Source organism: Sinohyriopsis cumingii, chromosome 4 (assembly GCF_028554795.1).
Source record: "Sinohyriopsis cumingii isolate HCF-2022 chromosome 4, ASM2855479v2, whole genome shotgun sequence".
In the NCBI taxonomy this organism is placed as follows: domain Eukaryota; kingdom Metazoa; phylum Mollusca; class Bivalvia; order Unionida; family Unionidae; genus Sinohyriopsis; species Sinohyriopsis cumingii.
This window is the reverse complement of record NC_142964.1, coordinates 86927126-86949189: the sequence shown is the minus strand read 5'-3', so window position 1 is coordinate 86949189 and position 22064 is coordinate 86927126. Positions and strand designations below refer to the sequence as shown.

Genomic DNA, 22064 nt, shown 5'->3' with positions numbered 1-22064 from the left:
CTAATAGCCTCAAGTATGAATAGGATGCTTAGTCATACTTGAGGCCATTAAAAGTACATAAACTCTGTACATGGTAATAAGCATACATGGTGACAAAACCAGACAAAATGTTAGTACTGAAAATATTAATTTAACATCATCAGCCAAAAAGTGTAACATGAAACAAAAATGTTTGACCTGAAGACTGAAAAAATGATAAGTATTTATATTACCGGCTCAAACTTCAGTTTCATCTGTGTTTCATCATCGCCATAATCTTCTGCCTGAAATGGGCATTAAAAAAGCAATAAAATGATGCATGTATCACATGCATACCACACTGACCATTAAAAAACTGTCGCAAGAGTCCTTTCAAGGGACTGACACTCTACTGTCTACAAAGAATTTCCAGGAATCCAAGAGTTGTCATTCTCTTCTTTCCTTAGATTATCTTTAAATGCTCAGTATTGAAACCATCTCTGATATCTTTCAGCAACTTCGCAAAATACCAAACTCAATCAGAACCAACACTGCAAGAAGTGTTTTAGTGAAAACCCTATTTCACTGCTACCATTCGTAATGATTTCTGGGTGATTACCATGGTATTTTTTCACATAGTGAGAACTGTTTTAATGAAAACACTATGACCTTTTGTTCAAGAGGAATAGTATTAACATGATTTTTATAATGTGGTTAGCATGGTGGAGTTGGATCAGCATTATTTTTCTTTAAGACCAACAACATATCTTATGTCTATACGGTAATCTTTTCAGGACATATGGTTATAATATAATTTTCAAGACGGTTACCATGACACCATATTGAGAGGTCTGATCTTCACCAGCTAGGACCAACTACATAACATACTAAGTCTTTCCATGAAAACCATGTTAATTGATACAACTATCCATTCAGATGCATCTAAAAATTTCTACATAGCAATCATGGCAATCAAATTTGGGAGATCTGATCAACACCATTTTTCACGAAGGACTAATTAGATGGAATATGAAGTCTTTAAGTGAAATTACCATGTCACTGCAACTATATGTTCATCTGAAGTAGCAACAAGAAGATTTTCAAGACTGCCACACCATGTAGTCTATGCTGAAGGTCCAACTGGCACTATTTTTATTAAGAACCAACAATGTATTCTAATAAGTCCTTAAGTGAAAACCCTGTGATACTTTGCCTATCCAATTCATCAGAAGTAGCTATAACAGGAGCTTTCAAGATGGCCACCACTGTGGCTACATTGGAGGCCTAGCTGGTAACATGTTCATTTACGATCAGCTTGACAAGTCATCCACTGAGGAGGAGTTGTGATAACAAAATAGTCAAGATGGTAGATGTAGCCGCAATATTGGTTGTCCAAGGGGCACGATTTTCATTTAGGACCAACCAGACTCCATCTGAAGTCTTGTAGTGAAAAAGTGAAGTCAATATGACTATTTGTTCAGAATGAGTAGTGAATACAAGTTGTTCAAGATGGCCACCATGGTGGCCACATTGTATACCAGATAGGTACCTTTTTCTTTAGGACCAACCCTATGTTAATATCATCATCCATTTGGGAGTAGTAATAAATCTGTGCAAGATAGCTGCCATGGCAGCCTTGTTGGATATCAGACTGGTGCCATTTGTGTCCAGGACTAACATCATATAAAATTGGGTTTTTTTTAATAGCTGTATGACATTCTGTTCTGTAGGAGTATCTTTAAAAAGATTTTACAGATGGCAACCACAGCAGCCATATCAGATGTCCATGGGGTACCATGTTCATTAAGGACCAACTAAACCTTTGGATAAATATGTGTAAACATGGCAATCCACCTTGCAGTTTAAGAGGAGTAGTTGTAACAGATGGACAAGCATCATTATCAGGTTTTTCTTCCAAAAGAATTTTTAAAAATAAATACATGCCATAGTCAAGTTGCATAAATTTAACATTTTCAGATTTTCTATGATTACCAATCAACAATTTTTTTCTGTAAAGATAAAATAAGGACAGTGTTATGATACAGCTTTCTGCAACACAAACAAGGCAAAATATCTCTGAACATCAAGGTGTCAACTTGAGGCATAGAGTTTCTCACACAAAGGTTTCAACTGAATACAACTGATATAAATGGTTGAATTCAAACAGATTCTTCATATAGTGGACAATGCCATGGCAATCAGTTGCCCTGAAAGTTATAATTTTATCTCATCAATTAATGGTAATTAAACAAAGGGGCCCCCAAGTGGCGTAGGGGTCTAAAGCGCTCTCAGTTATGGATCACTGCCAACTCACTTCTGTCTGCGTGATTCAAGATTGGATAGTATTTATAAACCATGCCAAAAATTGTGTGGTCATGGGCTAAATGCAAGAACTTAGCCAAAGCTGAAATACTGATCATAGAGGTGGTTTTTATTGTAAGGTTGTGGCAGTAACAAAGAAGCAAGTTCAAGCCACCTACAAAGTTAGGTAATTGTAGATATGGACAGCCCAAGTTATGGTGTGGAAATAAAACTGGTAACAGACAGACAGAAGGAAGAACTCAATAGCATAATATGCTTCCTATTACGGCAGGCATATAACAAACCAATCTGATTATGAACTAAACACAAAACTTAACCAATGAAAGCAAAATCTGAAATACAGTTCACAGTGGCCTTATTTTGTTGCAAGGGTGTCATATGTGCAGAGATTCATATGATCATCTGGTTTAATTATTCTTCAACAGACGTAGCTTAAGACAAAGTCAAAGTGACCTATTTTCATGATGATGGTATAATACTACTTTTAAATATGCATGAATGAATCTAGGTATAAAAGTATATGTGCAGGAAGCAAGAAACTTATCTGGTCATGAACTAAGTGCAAAGACTTAACTTAAGCCAGTAAAATGTTAGATACGAGTCACACTGACCTTATGTTGCAAATAGGGTAGTAACAGAGATGCATTCAAACATCCAGTTTGATAATTAAAGCTTGAACAGAGGTTGATACATAAACCTAATCCAAAAGTTAATGACCTGTGAAACAAGTCACAGTGACCTTCTTTTTATGATAAAGATGTAGTACTCACAAAATTTCATCCCCTAAGTTTCATGATCCCCAATACAACAGTATTTATACCATGTGCAAAAAACCTGAGTGACATGCAAAAATTAAACAATGAATGTACAACTAATGTATGACCACTCCGGTGGCCTAGTGGTTAGAGCGTCCACATTGGATGTGAGAGGTTGTGGGTTCGATTCCAGGCCAAATCATATCAAAGACTTACAAAAATGGTACTAACAGCTGCCTCGCTAGGCGCTCAGCATTAAGAGGTTAGTGTTAGGACTGGTCAGCCTGGTGTCAGGATAATGTGACTGGGTGGGACATCATGCTATATGTCTGCGGCATGATGCCCCAGTGCTAGACATCACTTTAATCTGTCACAATGCAGACATCGTAGCGATATGACTGAAAAATTGTTAAAGCTACGTTAAAAATCCAAATCACGCAACGTATGTATGTATGTATGTATGTATGTATGTATGTATGTATGTATGTATTATATATGTATGTATGTACAAGTTAACCCCATCCCCTTATCTCCCCCGCTGGAGGTAGGTGTTGTGAAACCTTCGCTAAACTGTTTCCTAGGGTCTAAAAAGAAAGAATGGTGGCAATTCAGTAATGCTGTATATATGTAAGTAACTCTTCTCTAGTTCACAAAGGTGAGTAAAAAATGGTGAGTAAGCATGAACATGTTGCACAATGAACTGTCCTATTTTCATAACTTATGCCATGTTTGATGAGAATCAAGAGGTTTAATAGATATATTCAAATGAAAACTTTTAAAAGCTTTAACATGTTGCTGACACAGCCAGTGTCATAAATGATGATACCACCATGAGAAAAATTACTATTATGTCTCACTTCCCACTAAAATGGGCTAAGCACACAAAAATATGTGTATATAAATGGTATTTGAGGATTCTAAAACAAAGGAGACAATTCCTGCAGGTAATTAATTCCATGCAAACAGATTCATACACAGGAGCTCTCAGTAAGTTATGTGCAAGTCTTAATGGACCATAACCTTATGAACATCTGCTATAGGGTTGTTGCAGAAACGAGGTCTACACTCTATAATGAACAGGGGCAATAACTCACTCAAATACTGAGAAGGGAGCTTAACGTGACTATCATGAATTTCCATCCTATGACAAAATCAGTTTTGCCCGAATGCAAATTATCAAAATAACATGTGGACATGACAACATAGAGGACTGATCAGTAATAATATGCATGTCCCATCAGTATGATACAGAAATATTATTCATGTCCCATGTGTATGATTTCAATCATGCTATGCATGTCCTGTGTGTATGATACAGTTATACCATGCATGTCCCATGTGTGTGATAGTCATACCATGCATGTCCCATCAGTATGAGTCATTCTATGCATGTCCCATATGTATGATACAGAAATACTATGCATGTCCTGTGTATGATATAGTCATACCATGCATGTCCCATATGTATAATAGTCATACTATGCATGTCCCATCTGTATGATAGTCATACCATGCATGTCCCATCTGTATGATAGTTATAATATGCAGGTCCCATATGTATGATACAGTCATACTGTGCATGTCCCATGTGTTTGATAGTCATACTATGCATGTTCCTTCTGTATGATAGTCATACTATGCATGTCTCCTCTGCATGATAGTCACACTGTGCATATCCCCTCTGTATGATACAGTCATACTAGGCATGTCCCCTCTATGTAGTCCAAGATTGTTTTAAAAAAAGTCCTTTGCAGAAATAAATGGCAATGATCTTTTGAGAATGAGTAAACTCCACAACAATTACAAAAACTTAACAGCTGCATATGAACCTGAATTTAATTTAAACTTGTGAGAAGATATCAGCCACAACAGATGAATAATTGTAACAATTTTCCTTAAGGAAAGCAATAAGAAAGTGCTTTTTTTTTTGGGAGGGGGTGGGCAAAAATAATTTAATACTTACCTGTCACTATTATGCTGTTTATCTCTTCAAAGATGTAAGACCCCCTCATCCAAGCTAATAATTCCAGTCTCTCATTATATAAACTTAAAACAATATGAACACAGGTCCAGTCTAACTTCCTTATCATAGATCATGTGGAATATACAGTACCTCCTGTTTGACTTGGACACAGACTAGACTCTGGACACCAGAGATAGGTTAATAAAAGGATTATTGCAATAAGGACAGGTTATAGTATTACACAATTAAAATTAGTTTCCCCCGCCCCCGAACGATGATGGAATAGCCTTGCCTTGCCATACTAAAATTACCAGTTCGGAAGGATGTTATGACCTCATAAAACTGGTATAAACTGACACAGTTACCATTATGGTAATAGTGTTTACTATAATCTGGCAAAAGTTGGGACACTTTCTGAGCCATTACTATTGGGCCTTATAAAAAATGCATTTCCTCTGATGCATTACAAACTAAAGGTAACTGGAAGTGTGACCACCAAATCTCAGTTCTCATAACATTGTCCAATGAAGAATGATTAAGAGAGGTTCAGGAAGAGGCAATAGCCCTGACTTTATCGGCTTTAATTCTCCTAAAAGAAAGGTCCCTCTCAGTAAGGGACTGAAAGGTTCTGTTGATACTAAGGACAACCCACCTGGAGATGGGGGATGCAGAAATATGACTGGTCCACTAAATAGGTAGATTCCAACCCTTTATTCTTCATTTTAAAGCAGCCAAAATCAAACCATAAAGTTTTAATGGGAGGAAGAGAAGATCTGGTCATAATGCTGCTCCAGAGAGTATCTCAAAACTAAAGATGACTTTCATTTCCAACCAGTCAGAAGGCTTTGGGCACAAGTCCGGGGGAGGGGGAGGCAGCAAACCTGATGTACTTCCTTGTCAAACATCCAGATTTCTTCCTCCACGGACTGCTGTTACTCTTGTGAGGATAAGAATGCCTCTCATCCTTCCCTGAATGTCCGGGGGGGGGGGGGGGGTAGAACCATCCCCCTCTTATGTTTGTTTTTCTCCACTTCCAATAGGAATTGAAAGAGAACATAGGGAAGGCAGAGATGTCAAGATCCCGTTCCCTAGTTGGACACTCCCTACCAATCGGGATTGATTAGCAGCACTGAGATATGGGGGAGGGCATCAACATGATCCCTGTCCCAAAACTAATGATGGAAATCCACTGACCAGTGATCAGTACTGGAAAAATTATGTGTGACACCTTGTGACCAGTGCAAAAAACCCATTCAGGTGACATTATCTGACTGTAGAGCTCATATAAAACAATATAGAGCAAAGATCACTTCCTGCAATTTCCAAAATGGCCAATTGGCTCTTCACTTTCACTGAGCCAGTGATAATAAGGGTGTTGCTCCTTCCTAGCCAATAGGTGCAACTTACTATCTTTGGTGCTTTTTATCCCATATGATGGACCCAGGATTGATCCCTATCAGGTATTGACTGCCCTGGAATGATCACCAGGGATACTTGGGCCTTATTTGGAGACCCAAAGGTCTCATAACATTCATCCCCCACTAGGGCAATATTTTTTCTAAAGAAGAGAAAGACTCAATACCCTCTTGGGATAAGGACAGAAAGATCCCATAAATTCCTGTGATCGAGGAGATGAGGAGGAAAAAAGGGCCTTACTTTCTCCCCATAAAAGTAAGATAACTCAGCATGGTCCCAGATTCTGTCAGAACAAAGACAGCAAGACAGACAACTGTCCATGTATACACATTTAGTACATCCTAAACAGACTGGTTGATTATGAGCCCACAGGGCTTGTGCCTATATTTCTCCACACTCTGAAATTTCACACTGTAGTGGAAATTATAGTAAAAATATTCTCATTTTATACTGAAACGGATACTATTATAAAATTATTCTAATATAACAATTAGAAATAAAACTCTAGATGTATAAAAATGGTAGCCAATACTTACCCTTTCACCATAAAAGGGAGAAGGATAACCTGAACTGGATGCCACTTGTTAAGCACAACACACTTAACTCATAACATCTATCATGACAGCTAACATAACAATAAAACGTGATAGGACTGAGGGGATTTTATGACTCAATCAAAATGGAAACTTATATTAAAATGCCAAAATACATCTATAGTACACAAAATGAAGGCAGTTCTCAGTGAGTGATTTTGTACATATGTACCACGTACAATGTCAAAGGAAAAGAGTTGTATTTTGCATGGGTCTATAATGTGAGTGTTCTTGCTAATCAAAAGTTTCTCAAACCTTTCATCTAATGGGAGGATGGACTTGTGAGCTTGGATGAGGGGATTTCAGTTCTGGAAAAATTAAGCAAGGTAATAGTGACAGATTATGTGCTATTAAAATGGAATAATATCTAACCTACTAAAATGACACAAGCAGCCATTTATTTATACCTTGTGACCTGATAATGATCACAGTCAACGGGCTCAACAATGCTTGTTATGTTTAGTGATCAAATAGAGTACTGATGGGTCTCAGTAGACTTTATTCTTATTTTAATCTGGTCCAAAAGCCTCCTAATTTATTCATGTTGAAGATGACACATAATACGTCAATGACCTTTCTTTTTACTTCCATTAAGTTTTACAGTATATATTAACTGAAACATCATTTTCTATGTCTCAGTCACCGCGTAGCACTCGTACAATATCAGTAAACTTCCATAATATTGCCATTCCTGGTACAGTATCTGATGGTTAAATTGAATTCATTAATTGGACATTGTTCTAGTTTATAAAATTCGGACATGTACTGTAAGATGAGTAGTTAAACAATCTCATTTACTTGTTCAGCATTCATGTATGTACTGTAAGATGAGTACTATTATACAATTTCATTTACTCGTTGAGCATTCATGTATGTACTGTAAGATGAGTACTATTATACAATTTCATTTACTCATTGAGCATTCATGTATGTCTATTTCTGTTGTCAGACCTCAATCAGCATAAATTTGTCAATATCAGGGCAATTTTTTAATCAAGTCAACTGTAAATACATATGCAACTATGGAGGTAGCCATTATGAATTATATTCAACTGTAAATACATATGCAACTATGGAGGTAGCCATTATGAATTATATTCAACTCTAAATACATATGCAACTATGGAGGTAGTCATTATGAATTATATTCACATTTAATTTACAGATGTGCCAAGAACATTGTAATTGATAAATGAAGTTGAGCTGATTGGTAGATATTCTTGTAATTTTACTTACATTTAGAAAAGTATGCAATCTTTATTTGTGTTAACTCTGAGTAAATTATGAATGTTTATTAGTATATAAAAATATCAGTGGTGGTAAAGAAATGACAAAAGATGTGCATGTGAATAGATAAGGCAGCGATACCAAATGTATATCCAAGTAAATAAGGCAGTGATACCAAATGTATATCTAGTAAATAAGGCAGTGATACCAGATGTGGTGCTGATGCATGCTGGGCTATTTATGGGAGACATCCTGAAATTTTTATATCACTACTCCTTTTAAATGGAAAGTCATACTGACATGGAGTCTTCACCAGGAGATTTCTAAAGATGTCTAAATGAAAATGGTACAGATGTGACCTTCAAACTTGAAAGTTATGTTATCGCTACTCTTATGTTTATGGCGTCTAGTTGGTCCTGAATAAAAATACATGAAGTACTAATCTGAAATTCAGTTAACCAGCTTGCAAAATAATCTTGTTATAACAACAGTACCCTGCCAAAATGTAAAGCGTTATCACAAGAAGACTTCTTATGTTGTTTAGTTAGTCCTAATTAAAAATGATGGCATCTATTATGATCACCATGGCAGTCATCCTGAATATCTTGTTATTGCTCCTCTTCCTGAATAAAATGCCATATGAACATGTGGTTTTCGCAAAGACTTTTTAATAGTTCTAGTTGGTCCTAAAATAAAAAGGGTATCAATCATACATCCAATATGGTTGTCCCAATGGCCATTGAGGTGAAGTTATCACTACTCCTCCCAAATGCATGGTCATACTGACACGTGGTTTTGATAAAGGTCTCTTGATTAGTTCTAAATGAAATCTTACATCCAAAACAGCCACCACATTGACCAATCTGCAAATTTTGTTATCACTAATAAAGATCAGAGAAGGCTTCCACTCAGCAGTTAAAAGCAAGTAACTGTATTATCTTGGATGAAAGATAATTCTTTTCAGCCAGTAGAGTGCCAGTTGTTTAAGGGATTAAGGGACTCTAATTTTAGAAGAGGTCATTTGAAGATTTTTCTTAAAAGTAAGATTAGCCAAATCTGCATCATTTACAATGACTGGAAAGCCCTTTATACCAATATGCTTTCTATCAATTTGGTTAAATTCTATTAAGAGGTTTTTGAGAAGCAATTATTGCAAGGTTTTCTAATTTTAGTAATTGTGGTTCAACTTGATTGTGGATCAGCATTATTTTGCAAACAAGTTAAAAGGATAAATGCCCGCATGCTGTCTGTCAAATCTGATAACAATCCATAAAGTTGTTTCTGAGAAGTCATTTAAAAGTTTTTCTAATTTTAGTAATGGTGGCCATATTGGATGATCAAGCAATATCAAATGAACAAATCTGAAATGGTCTTCTTTATCAAAAGTGCCTTTTTTCGCTCCACAATAACATGATCATTCTGTCTATTATGTTGGGCTTTGCATTACAGAAATAAGAAGCTAGCCCTTTTCAAGTGAAAACAAGCTTCGTTTAATCAACTAGCTTGTCTGTTCCAACTGGGGGCCCAGAGTGGTCTAAATCGCTCTCCATCACGGGTCACTGCCATCTCACCTCTGTCTGCATAGGTTCGAGTCTCAGACTCGGCCAATGTGGATATGTGAGAAAGCTTGCCAGTAGCTTCTCGTGGGTCGGTGGTTCTTTCCGGGGTTTTCCTGGGTTCTTCCTCCACCATTAATACTGGCCGCCATGTATAGCCTATCTTGTGCTGAAAAATGGCATTAAACCCTATAACAACAACAACTGTTCCAACCGACTGGTGATCTTTTGAGCATAAATAAGTAAATCTTGCATGAATTTATCATAACAGTTTGCATCTGTGATGTCAAAATTTTCAGTTTCAATAATGTAGGTATCCTCATGTCCTACAGATTGCCTCCATTCAATCCCAACATTTTTCTCAGGGTTAGCCCTCCTGTCAATTAACACTGTTTGCTAATTAATATATTTATTCTGATCTTTTTTTCTTCTTGTATGTACCGCTGCTTGTGTAAGCCTGTTTCAGTTTAACAATGTTAGGCTGTGTTAATAATGTATATGGTAATCTGCATGCCTGGCAGGTTTCATAGTAGACCAGTTATAGCACTGTACACACCGAGAGAAGTGTCAAATATCTGATTACAAAGGAACAATTATAATTGGCAAAGTACAGATGTGAGACCCAATGCCATTTAACTACTGGAAGTGTACATACACTTACTGACAAAGGGTACACTTGAGTATCTATACGTTCCGAATATTTAGACTAAAATATATATCTTTGAAAATGAAGGGGCATGGTATGTATTGTCTTTTTATTTTTATATACTATTTTAATACTACTTTCTCTTGGACAAAGCTTCAGAATGGTACACTGTGCAAAATGGCATGAAAAAGGGCTGAAATCTTTCTCTAACAAAAGCAAACTAACTACATTCCCTCATTTAGAATCAAGTTCAACTGGGTCATCACGGCATCATTTACTCAGACCAGAGGGCATAAAATTAAAGGTGTGCTGATGGAATACCTATGTCCATGTCAGTTATACATATTCAAACGGATCTAATATAACACATGCAAATATAGGCAAATTCAAACAACATATTGTACCAATGCATGCCACTTATATCGTAATTACAATGGATGCACATAAATTGAATGCCGATAATCTTGTAGATGTATCTTAGTTCTCCTCAATGTCAGGTCCATTACTTTACAATGAGAGACAGCTGTATACTATATATATGTTATATTGAAATATATTTCAAATTTGAACTATAATTGACAAAATGGCTTGATACTAAACAGGAATTCATGTCCAATTAGCTTGAATGTTACCCTTTTTTAACATTGAATTTAAGTTGTACTTTGTACAACTTAACATGAATCAAAATTACGATTTCTTTTTAATAGTGATACATAACCAAACAGATGTCAAATTCAGGCTTTAGATTTTGATGGTGAATTTAATGAATGAACTGTCAAGGCCTAAAATAAAAATAGTTTTGTTTCCAGTTTCCAGCAAGAGCCTAATTTTGCCTGAAAACCACACGAATGTTACAGACAACAAAAAGACTTTCTAAATGTTATAACCAGTACAAATTAATTTTGTTGGTAGGTAACAATATTACATATAGCTCTCATCAAGACTCTAGCAATTTTTCAAATACATTACTGACACAGACTAGACAGCATATCTCAATTATTGCTACCATTCCATGCTGGTTAGTGGAGGAGGCAATTTACGGAGATATGTGCCACTATGGGGGTGGGATATGGTAGGGCGCGGTGGTTGGGGGGAGTTGGGATACAAGATAGGAGGATTCCAGAAATAACACACAGAGCAATTCAAGCCTCATTTCATAAATCCCTTAAATTATGGCCAGTATTAAAGCTGAAAAATGTTGGGGGGGGGGGTCTGTTTTAGCATGAATCTGGGAACACATGTATTGTTCCAGTTGCCTAAGAAGTTAGAGCATCTGCCTCAGATGTGGGAGGTTGAGGGGTTAGAACCACAGCCGAGTCAAAGACTTATAAAAATGGTGCTAGCAGCTGCCTAGCTTGGTGCTCAGCATTAAGAGGTTAGTGTTAGGACTGGTCAGCCAGAAGTCAGGATAATGTAGCTGGGTGGGACACGATGCAACATGTCTATATCATGCCCCAGTGCTAGACATCACTATAAACTGCCAGACTCCAGACATCATACTGATATGACTCAAATTGTTAAAGCTAAGTTAAAAATCCAAAAAACACATATTTCTAGGCCTAATGGTACTATAAGTTGATCTAGTTCAAGACTGGATACCTCTCCATCGACGTCTTTTTTACGATCCTTATCTCCATCAGTTTTGTCCAATGATCCCTTAGCACTATCTGCTTTGTTCTGTCCACCATCTTTGGGTTGAACATTTTCAACCTTGTTATTTTCAATGCGGGCAGAATAGGGAGCCTTCCCAACATCAGGCGCCTGTTCAAATTTGAAGGTATGGTTTTTATTTACAGACTTATCACTGGGTAGGATCTTGGGCCCTGAAAACAAAAGAGGATAAAAAGGGGGTAGGTAAACTTCTATGGGTATATCATAGGATGGGACTACTGTACTGGTAAAATAAGAAACGGAAAATCTGTAAATGGTCTTGCATTGCAAAGCAAGTTTTATAATCAGACCTTGTGTTCAGATTTCAAACTGTAATTTCTGACCACATCTGTGGGAACAAATTTTAAATTATCAAAAGTTATATCATTACCATTGTATTTCTGGTTACAAGTCTTTCACATTTTTTTCAGATGCGCTACAATACTTTTGCATGGTTGTTGTATTGTTAATATCAAGTCTTCAAATTTTTAAGCTCAAGCAGTTCTGTGACTAAAGAGTCAAGAGAGGAAAGGGAATGGATTTATGATGAACTGCAACTTAGTTCACCCTACTCCAAAGTGGAACTGAGAATCAAGATTGAAAATGGGTTCTGAATGCACTCTAAAGCTGACATGAAATGGTTCAGCTCCATGAAAGTAACACAAGCACATGTTTAAATGTCCACTATGTAGCACCCATAGGGCATGGTTGACTCTGGAAATTATGGACCAACAGGTCGCGACCTTTGGTCAAAGTATGTAGTCTTCAACCATTTTTTTTCTTATTAGATCTGTGATAACCTAAACATCTGACACCAAAAATCTACAGATCTGTGCAAAACCCATTTTTCAATTCATAATGACCCAAACCTTTGACCTCCAGAACCAAAATCAATAGATCTTATCCTTACCTTAATTGCAAGTTCTCCACAAACTTTGGTCAAGGAATATGCTCTAAAACTAAAGCTATTTTCCAAATATCATCTTTTTTCTTTGAATAAGCTACCTTTGACCTAAAAAAAAAAACAATAGGCATTTTTCTTACCCATAAAGTAAGCCATCCACAGAACATGGTGAATAATTGAAATTTTTGTGCTGAAAACATTTTTCATTTTTCAGTCAGTAAGCTTGAATTGTTACCTTTTGATACTAAAATCAAATGCTTTATGCTCATCACAAGTGCAAGCCATCCATAAAGTTGAGTCCAGGTATGTGATATGGATTTACAATACTATGAGGAAGCCATTTTTCTTCTTTAAGTGTTACCTTTGACCATATGATCCCAAAATTAATATGACAAAGTTATTTTTCTTCCTTAAGTGTTACCTTTGACCACATAACCCCAAAATTAATAAGCCTTTTTATTACATCCAGTGCAAGCCGTGCATAAAGTTTGGTTGAGGTCTGAATTGTAGAACTAATGCTACTGTGTGGAAATCATTATTTTCTTTTAGTTAAAGTGACCATGACCTTTGACAATTTCATGCATCTTCCTTACCCTAAGTGCAAGCCAAAGTTTATTAAAGGTAGATGATGTGAAGCTGAAGCTGAAAGCAAAAACAAAAAAATAACAGAAAGAGAGATGCATGTCACTAATACAAGTACTCCACTTCCTGATAGGTGTAAAAGAAAGATGGAATTTGGACAGAAAAAGGTTCAAGTTCAGTTTATTTGTACCTTGTTGTTAAGAGCGTTATTGCCAAGAAATCTGGAGAGGACCCAGTGTTCAGTAGTAAAATGTAGCTCTGGGGTTAAAAAAAATTAAAATTATGCAACTTATTGCTACTATTGCAATGCGCAACTTTTTTGGGGACACCAAGTCCCCAATCCAAGCTAAATATTACCACCTCCAACTAGTAACTGGTGACCCAGAATTGACAAGAACATGATACCAGTCTGACTCCTTAGTCACAGCCAACATATGGACTGCCTTGCTCTTTTGACTTGCACTGAGACTACAGAACATCGAGTGCCAATAAAAAAAACCTGAAATAATGCTATAATGACATGAACATCTGAGGGTCCTTCAACCACTGAATTCTGCAATTGTAAATATCAGCACAGCTAAAATGATCACAACACATTTTCCAACTCTGCAGGTGCTTCAAGCAGGACTGGCAATCATTTGAATTGCTGCCCTGCTATTGCATGCATATGGAGGACTCCGGCGTATTTTTCTGCGTCCCCAGATAAAACATTTGCATCCAAATATGCATCATTCAGCTCTTCTGTGATCTCTGATACATAGTTTGGTCAGCATGAACAAGTTGGGAAACTGTTCTTTATGGTTGTTATGTACAATTTCCCGAGATCATAGACCTTGTCTCTTCAAGATAATGCTTTTTCACAAACTTGAACTTGGTCACTTTTTTGAATTAGTATTTTGCTAACTATGATGCCAGATTTTTTATGTTCCATAATGCAGTATTTAGGTTTTTAAGTCCATCAATAAACACAGTCTGCATCTTCAAAATAAGGTACATGTATTTTGATCAAGTAAATATCCTTCCCTTTTTAAAATATTTTTTAGATTCTTATTTATTCAATTTATCTTAACCTTGAAGTGCTATATAGTTTGTAGCACAAGATCTCTCAAGGCTGAATTGAGAAAAGAAACAAAAATTGCACTCTACTTTTAAATTGGCTGTATTCTACATTTCTATATTTAATTTTAAAGTTCAACTGAATAGGGGGCTGACATGACAGGCCATCTCTCTTTGTCCAACCAGCATGTACATGAGACTCGTATTCAGCATCATTTTTAGCTTTCCCAGCTCTAATAATCTGATACATTTCAAAACTGTCAAACACTGTCACTGTTGCTATCATCTGCCAGTATATGCCAAATTGCACCATCTAGAGATGAACCATGTTTGGAGTCTGTATTTTGGATTTTCAAGTTGGCCTGTATTTTAAACAAGTATATGGAACACTTCCTTGATGAATGCAAACTTAAAACTACATGTAAGACACAATGATTGTCCATGGGCTCCATGTACTGGCAAAATGTATTTCATGTCAAACCAAAGTATTCAGATATGTAAACAGTTACTTACCTGAAAAGCAATGTAGCAGCATGTTGCAACAAGCATTTTCAGGTTAACACTTCAATAAAAATTGTATTCTGCAGTGAGTATATTTTTATATGCATTAAGTTTTAACTAATTTGTGGGAGTTCTTGTGTATTACTGCTTTTCAAGCACATAAATTCATAAAAATTTTGTCTGGCTTGTGCACTTACATAACTTGTCAGTATCTCTGATACTGAATCTCCAGATGGCACCATTTTCATTTATGACTAACTATATATAATAAGAACTCTTCTGGTGAAAACCAAATGCCAGTATGATTTTGTAATCAGAAGGAGTAATGATAATATTTTTAACAGCTGCTGAATTGGCTTTGGTGAACATCCGTTTTCATTTAGAACTGACTAGACATTTACAAAATGTGATTTAGTGAAAATCTCATGTTGATATGACCACCAGTTAGGGAATAGCTCTAACAAGATTTTCAAGATGATTGCTGTTGTGGCCGTAATGGATGTCTGAAAAGAGTTTCATTCAGGACCCAGTAAACATAAGAATTCTTCTGGTGAAAACCACATTTCAATACAACTTTCTCTTTTCAGAAAAGTCAATAATAATAATAATAATAAAAATAATAATGACTCTATTTAAAGAGGGTAACACAATTAGCTAAGAACTAATCTACCTTGAGGCCCTCATACAAAGGAATTTATTTATTTTAGCTGCATCTCTGAAGCCACTGGATATATTGGGTTTAGAAGAAGGAAATAGAGTGGGCATTTCTATATAACAAGATTTTTTAAAGATGGCTGACACAGTCAATTCTGGATGTCAAATTAGTGCCGTTTTAATTATGGATCAGCTAGACATTAAAAGAAACCTTTGAGTGAAACCCCTATGCTGCTATAACCATCCATTCACAAGGAGTAGCAATATCAAGATTTTAGATGTCTGAGCAGCACCATTTCCATTTAGGTATAATCTAGACTTTGGGATAAATGTGAGTGTAAAGTTTCATGGCAAGCCACCATGTAATTTAGAAGAACTAGCAATTAATGGAAGACAGGCAGGACATTCCATAACCACTTCAGGCCTAAGACCAACAACACTCAACAAAAACCTCAAATAATGCAAGGAACTGGGCAGAAAAAGAACATTCAATAGACACAAGTAGGTAAAAGATTGATCGAAATACATTTAAAAATGACAATGAAGGTGAATTTGATAATGATATTTGGCACATGTGTTAATCACACAATGCCCAAGGAAAATGAGGAGGTATTCCACAACTTGGCTATTACTAAGATTTCAAACTGGGATAATGTTCTTTTCCATTCTGGGCCTTCTATTACTAACTGGAGAAGGGAATATTTATCTTGTACTGGGTACTTAACTCCGGGGAATGGTAAGCAATGCAAAAGTAGCTGTTACTGTATTACTGCCTTCTGACCTTATATAGCATCAATTTCGTATTTGCTTCATTTGCAGTTTGCATAAGATTAGTAATGCATGACTAGATTTTATGATATGAGACCATCAATCTTTGATAAATGTTGTAATCTTTTGGATTCAAAAAGTGCATGATATCTTTCTTGTTCAGATTACAAACTTTCCACCATGTCTAGACAGGCTAACTGTTGTAGAACTAAAGGTTTTTTGAGGAATCGGTTTTTCTTTTTTCAGTCACAACCAGATCTAAAATCAATGTGTTTCTCCTGCCACAAGCTAAAGCAATGTACTAGTCACATTAAACTGAAAATCATTCTTTTTTTGTTCAGTACAGTACGCAGACTATTGCCTTTACCATTTCTATTAAAAAATAAAATGAAAACAAGGAGAACCTGTTGCCCAGTCATCGATATTAGAATGTGTAATAAAAAACCAAATAAACAAATAAAGGAAGGGTGAGAACTGTTCAAGCTACATAGTACCAGTAGTTTTATATAATCTGAGGGACTGGACTAATCTATACATGAAAGAATGACCTACTCTACATATATTCGTGGAGGGAAAAGTATTAAAGGTTACTTACTTCAAGGTCATTTTCTGATGGAGTCCCTATACAATGCATGCAGAGTGACAATAAATACAAAAGTCTCAACTTACAACAACTGATTGAATACAACTGTAAGACAATAAATTAAATTCTTGAAAACAATTGTCTGGACATAAAATCCATTATAAAAAGTCATTTATAATTTTCTAACACGTGCAATGAAATTATTGAAAATACCACATAATACTGAAATTTATCTATTGTTACATAAACAATTTCTTTGTCAATGTTGACAAACCATCTTAACAGTGCATTGTTATATCATAATCCGCGTATGCTGACATCTAGCATGAGTACTGTATGTTGTGAGATATCCGTTTTGTTGTTGTTGACATTTTTGTTAGCGGAGATCAACCGGATGAGGCATTATCTCATATTCTATCTTTCGTTGCATTTTCAGCTGCTCGCTAGCAATTAATATATTTACATAGACTGACATTTGTATGTGGATGGTAAGTAAAAGTTCTCTTTGTTTCACTTAGAATTAAATCCTTCAGAGCACACGCATCTCTACTGTCCGTTGACCCTTTGTTAAATTTCTGATGCATGTGTGGAAGGTAGCATCACTCCGCTACCACAAATGTAAACAAAAAAACAAACATCTTACTTAATGGTCTATTCAATAGGCATGGAGGAACAGTAACTACAATTGACCAAACGATGGCCAATTTAATTTTAAAAACGTAAGATAAAACAGTTGCCTGAAATTTCAAAGATAACCTTTGAAGCACCAATTGTTATGAAAACATACTAAGCAAATGCAAAAAAATCAGTCTCAATAATGCAATACAGTTATTTGATGTTGCCGCCACAATAAGAAATGAGCATTTGTTTGGTTCTCCAAAGCTGTCCTTTAACAGTGACTTCAATAATACATGCACCCTTCATCAAAGAAAGCAGACGACAATCTTCAATAAAAACAAAGAACTTTTCTTCAAAGAAGTCAGTACCAAACTTAAATGAAAGCAATGGAATCTGATGGAATTTTTCCATTTTTCAACATGACTGAAACATGTTTACTGTGCTGTGAAAATTTCCTTTTAGCATGGAAAAAGTTTATGCTTACTAATGCTACCAACAGTGGCTTAAAAATGCAAACTAACAATTACCGACTAGGGACGTACTGAAAAGTAAATGTGCTTCATCATTCGTTACGTGATTGTGCTATGTTTTTCCATTGAATTCAGACCTATATGACCTGTGACAGAGTTATTGAATATTTTAAATCTCTATGTGTGCATATGTTTCATGGAATTACTTGTATTGTGGATTCAATGTATGTGATGAGATTCACGGGTGAGTACGCGGTGTTGATACTCTATTCATGCCATATATTAGACATGTATATATAAACAGTATACACATACATATATTTACCAACTCGTGGTTGTCTAAATAAAGTAAAATATTATATATGCCTTCTCTGTTTTCACTACAGGTGTATTTTGCATTTAATATGCATCAATTTAAGATGGTAACTGTGCCAATGAGGCACATATTTTACCGACCACATTTATTACCCCCCACCCACCCCGATTTTTTCTGGGTACATTCATCAATTTCTTCAGCTAGCTGACCTGGTTGCTTATAACACAGTTTGGTCTATAACAAGGTCAGGTTCTATGGCTTCCAACTACCATGTTATAGTGGGATCACACTGTACATAAAACTCGATGGTTTACTAATTAGACAAATGATTCTGGTATAATCACAACAGAATAAACACTGGAGCAAATGTTGGAATAATTATTAGCTATTAAAAAATTAAGCAGAGAATTGATCAATGGTATTAACTCATGAGAACTACAACTGGTGGTTCTTAAAAATAGCTTCTGTGATGACTTGTTGTCCCTTTCTAATGTGTTAAATGTGGTTAATAAGAAATTAAAACCACAAGAGTACTCATTGATGTTACCGCGTTGTTGCGGTGGCCTTTTCGAACCAATGATCAGATGGTATGCAGAGTGTACTCTTGATGGGAATATAGTAGGTGATGATATTTGTATCAAGGCATACCCAGATTCTGCTGCACCCCTGATGATTATATTATTATTGATAAAAAAATTATATTATTGGAATTTAACCCTTTACCTCATGCAAGTGCATCTGGATGCCTCAACTCCATTCTCATGGAAGCACCTTTGGATGCCTCTACCAGATTCGCATGGAAACGCCTTTTGACGCCTGTGGTAAACATCAGCCATTTTGAGAGGGTTTTTGTAGCACCACCTTTGGGGAAAACCCCTTATTATATACTACATTCATTGGTTTGAATGTCCATTATGTCAAATCACGTGGTCGCTGTTTATGCTCTCGTTGAAATCTGTTATTTAAATTAACTGGGTCGTATTCTCCACTCTCCAAAATGGAGGTCACAGATCTCATTCAGTAGTTACTCGAGTTTTCATGATTAGAATTACAACTATGAAAGCTTCAATAACTTAGGTAAAGGCTCTGATATTGATGCAGGCAGCAAGTAGTTTTTATAAATTATCAAATTCATATGATTTAGTGAAGCAGACGCAGACAAAGAACTTGTAAATTTCGAGTATGAGAAATGGCAGCTATGGCTGGTCATACGGTTTCACTGACTTGACTATGAACAAGTTCTCTCAAGATTTTAAAGCACATAAAAAATTCTTCCATGAAAAATAATTATACAGCTATAACGATCGGATTTTACTCTTAAATCTTTCCATACATAAAATCTGTGTACCAAAAATGTAAAATGGTTAAAATTGCTGTTAAACGTAACATACACTATACTGCTTAACAGTATGTGTATAGAGTTGAATAGTTAACAATTGTTCTATTTATAGCGCACTGCACTGGGTAACTTTGCTACATGTATATCAAAGGGCTAAAAAGCCATACACTCTATGAGGTACAGGGTTAAATGTCATATTTGCCATGGTGTCCGTAAATTAGTAGAGTATTATTTGACTCTGGTGCTATCTGAATTGGCTCATCAAGGTTTATGTATCTATGCAGTTTTTTAAAAATGTTTGCTGACTCAGCTTGGGTTTAATTCTTGATAAGATGCTCTGATTATGACCATTTTAAGGATCCAATGGCAACAAGAGTCAAATCATTTTTTGGTGAGGATAAAATTATCCTGCATACTGATTTGGGATCATCAAATGAACCTAATCTGTTGTAAATCTCGTCATCAATTCCAATCATAGAGTTTTCTCTGTTTTTACATCAATATAACATGTCAATGTACACGAATGACGTGATCGAGTACCATGAAAAACACGAATGACGTGATCGAGTACCATGAAAAGAAACATCCCGATGAGCATGTTGTCGTGCTGAAAGGATTCCATACCATGATATTAATGACCACTCAGTAGCTAAGGTTGTTGATATAGTATGTTCTATTAGATAAGAGAAGCAGGAATCTATCATATAGAACATGGTAATTTGGAAGACTCACCCTGTGTTTAATAATTACAAAGCCAATGAGGATGGTCACATCCAACATATGCAGTGCAAAGTATTATTACTAGAAAATGTTGGTAATGTGTGTTATTCAAAGATCTGTATTTCTGGAGCACAAATAAAAAAAGCAACCACTTATCATCACCACCACGTGTTTGAGGCCCACCACAGAATCATTAATAATGGATATGTGATCAATCATCTCAATGGAGACTGACTCAATAACTGTTTGAGAAATTGGATTTGGTCAGTCTGAGTGAAAACTTAAAAAGAGGCCAGGAAAAGATGAAAAAGCAAATCCAGTGATCGTAGTCAACATAGAGACCACAGGGCAAATGGAATTTCCTTCAATAAAGAAAGCATTTAAGGAACTGGGCATTTACTTGGTAACAATCAACCAATTTGTGATGGAATGAGAAAAATGTTGTTTTCAAAAGGAAACGAACATGGTTCACTTTCCACTACAAGATTTAATCTGATTTTTTTTATATTGTTAGCCTTATGATACCACACAACACTAATTGGCCTCAACTGTGAATACATCGTCAAGAATTTTTAATTCTTGGACTAATTCATGCATGATAAAATCTGTCAGGGCAACAAGACTGGATTTTATCAAGAATCAAGTCATGAATACATATTTGGTTGAATGTTTTTGCTTCTTATTTGTGTTCTAACTTAGTTAATGCAGACTGTAGTAGTACACCAGCACCGGATAAAATTAACATAAAAGGATTTGCAGTTGCTCCTTCTGAGATGATACCTGCCTTGGTTAACATGAAGACGCTTACATCATTGCAAAAATTCTTCTGATGTAACAAGAAGTGCACTTAAAAACATAGACCTTTTTGTCAGTACAGTTCGATCAGCTCCTGTTCAGGATCAAGTTGTTTACTGCTGTAATTGAAATCTATGATTGGTTTCATTCTAGTCCTGTGTTGATTAAACATTAAATCAGTACCTCTAATTCCAAAAGATGTTCTGTTAAAAATGTCATATATGTTTTTTGTTTTTGGCACGTCTATAAAGCTATTAAAAAAATGCTGCAGCAACTTTTTCAAATGTTCAGGTATGTTTTCTCATATTTATTGAGTCTTTCTAAAAACATGTCTCTTACTTCACCAACATTAAGCCACATTTTCTTATATTTATACAATGAGAGGTTCACTGTATGGTTAATAATTTCTTTTGAAGTTTAAATTCTGCTGCCGGAAAATCATCTACCTTGTCATCATAATTAAATCCTGATCCTGTAGTTTTAAACCATCCAGGTAATTATAAACTGCTCCAATCAAATCAGGATAAATTGTTTCCATAGATACACTATAATCATAAAAAATGATTCTATTATTTTATTTTTATCAAAAACATCATTGGGTTGGTCTACCTCCAAAGTATCATCTGGTTTTATTTTCTTACCAGTTAGCGACACGATTTCCATGATCATGGT

General features: G+C 35.7%; 1 protein-coding gene across 2 annotated transcripts in view; it reads right to left on the bottom strand.

The window, feature by feature from the left end:
• The window catches only part of LOC149801603 (uncharacterized), a 60966-nt gene that overhangs the window by 15816 nt on the left and 23086 nt on the right, over nt 1-22064 (bottom strand). Inside the window, exons 6-7 of one of the 2 annotated variants that reach the window (XM_089955860.1) lie at nt 17147-17172; nt 213-263 (exon numbers count right to left, since the gene is read on the bottom strand). In XM_089955860.1, the coding sequence (XP_089811986.1) occupies nt 213-263; nt 17147-17172 (77 nt within the window). Of the gene's footprint in view, nt 1-212; nt 264-12035; nt 12260-17146; nt 17173-22064 lie in introns of both variants that reach the window. The other variant, XM_089955859.1, reaches the window with a different exon arrangement.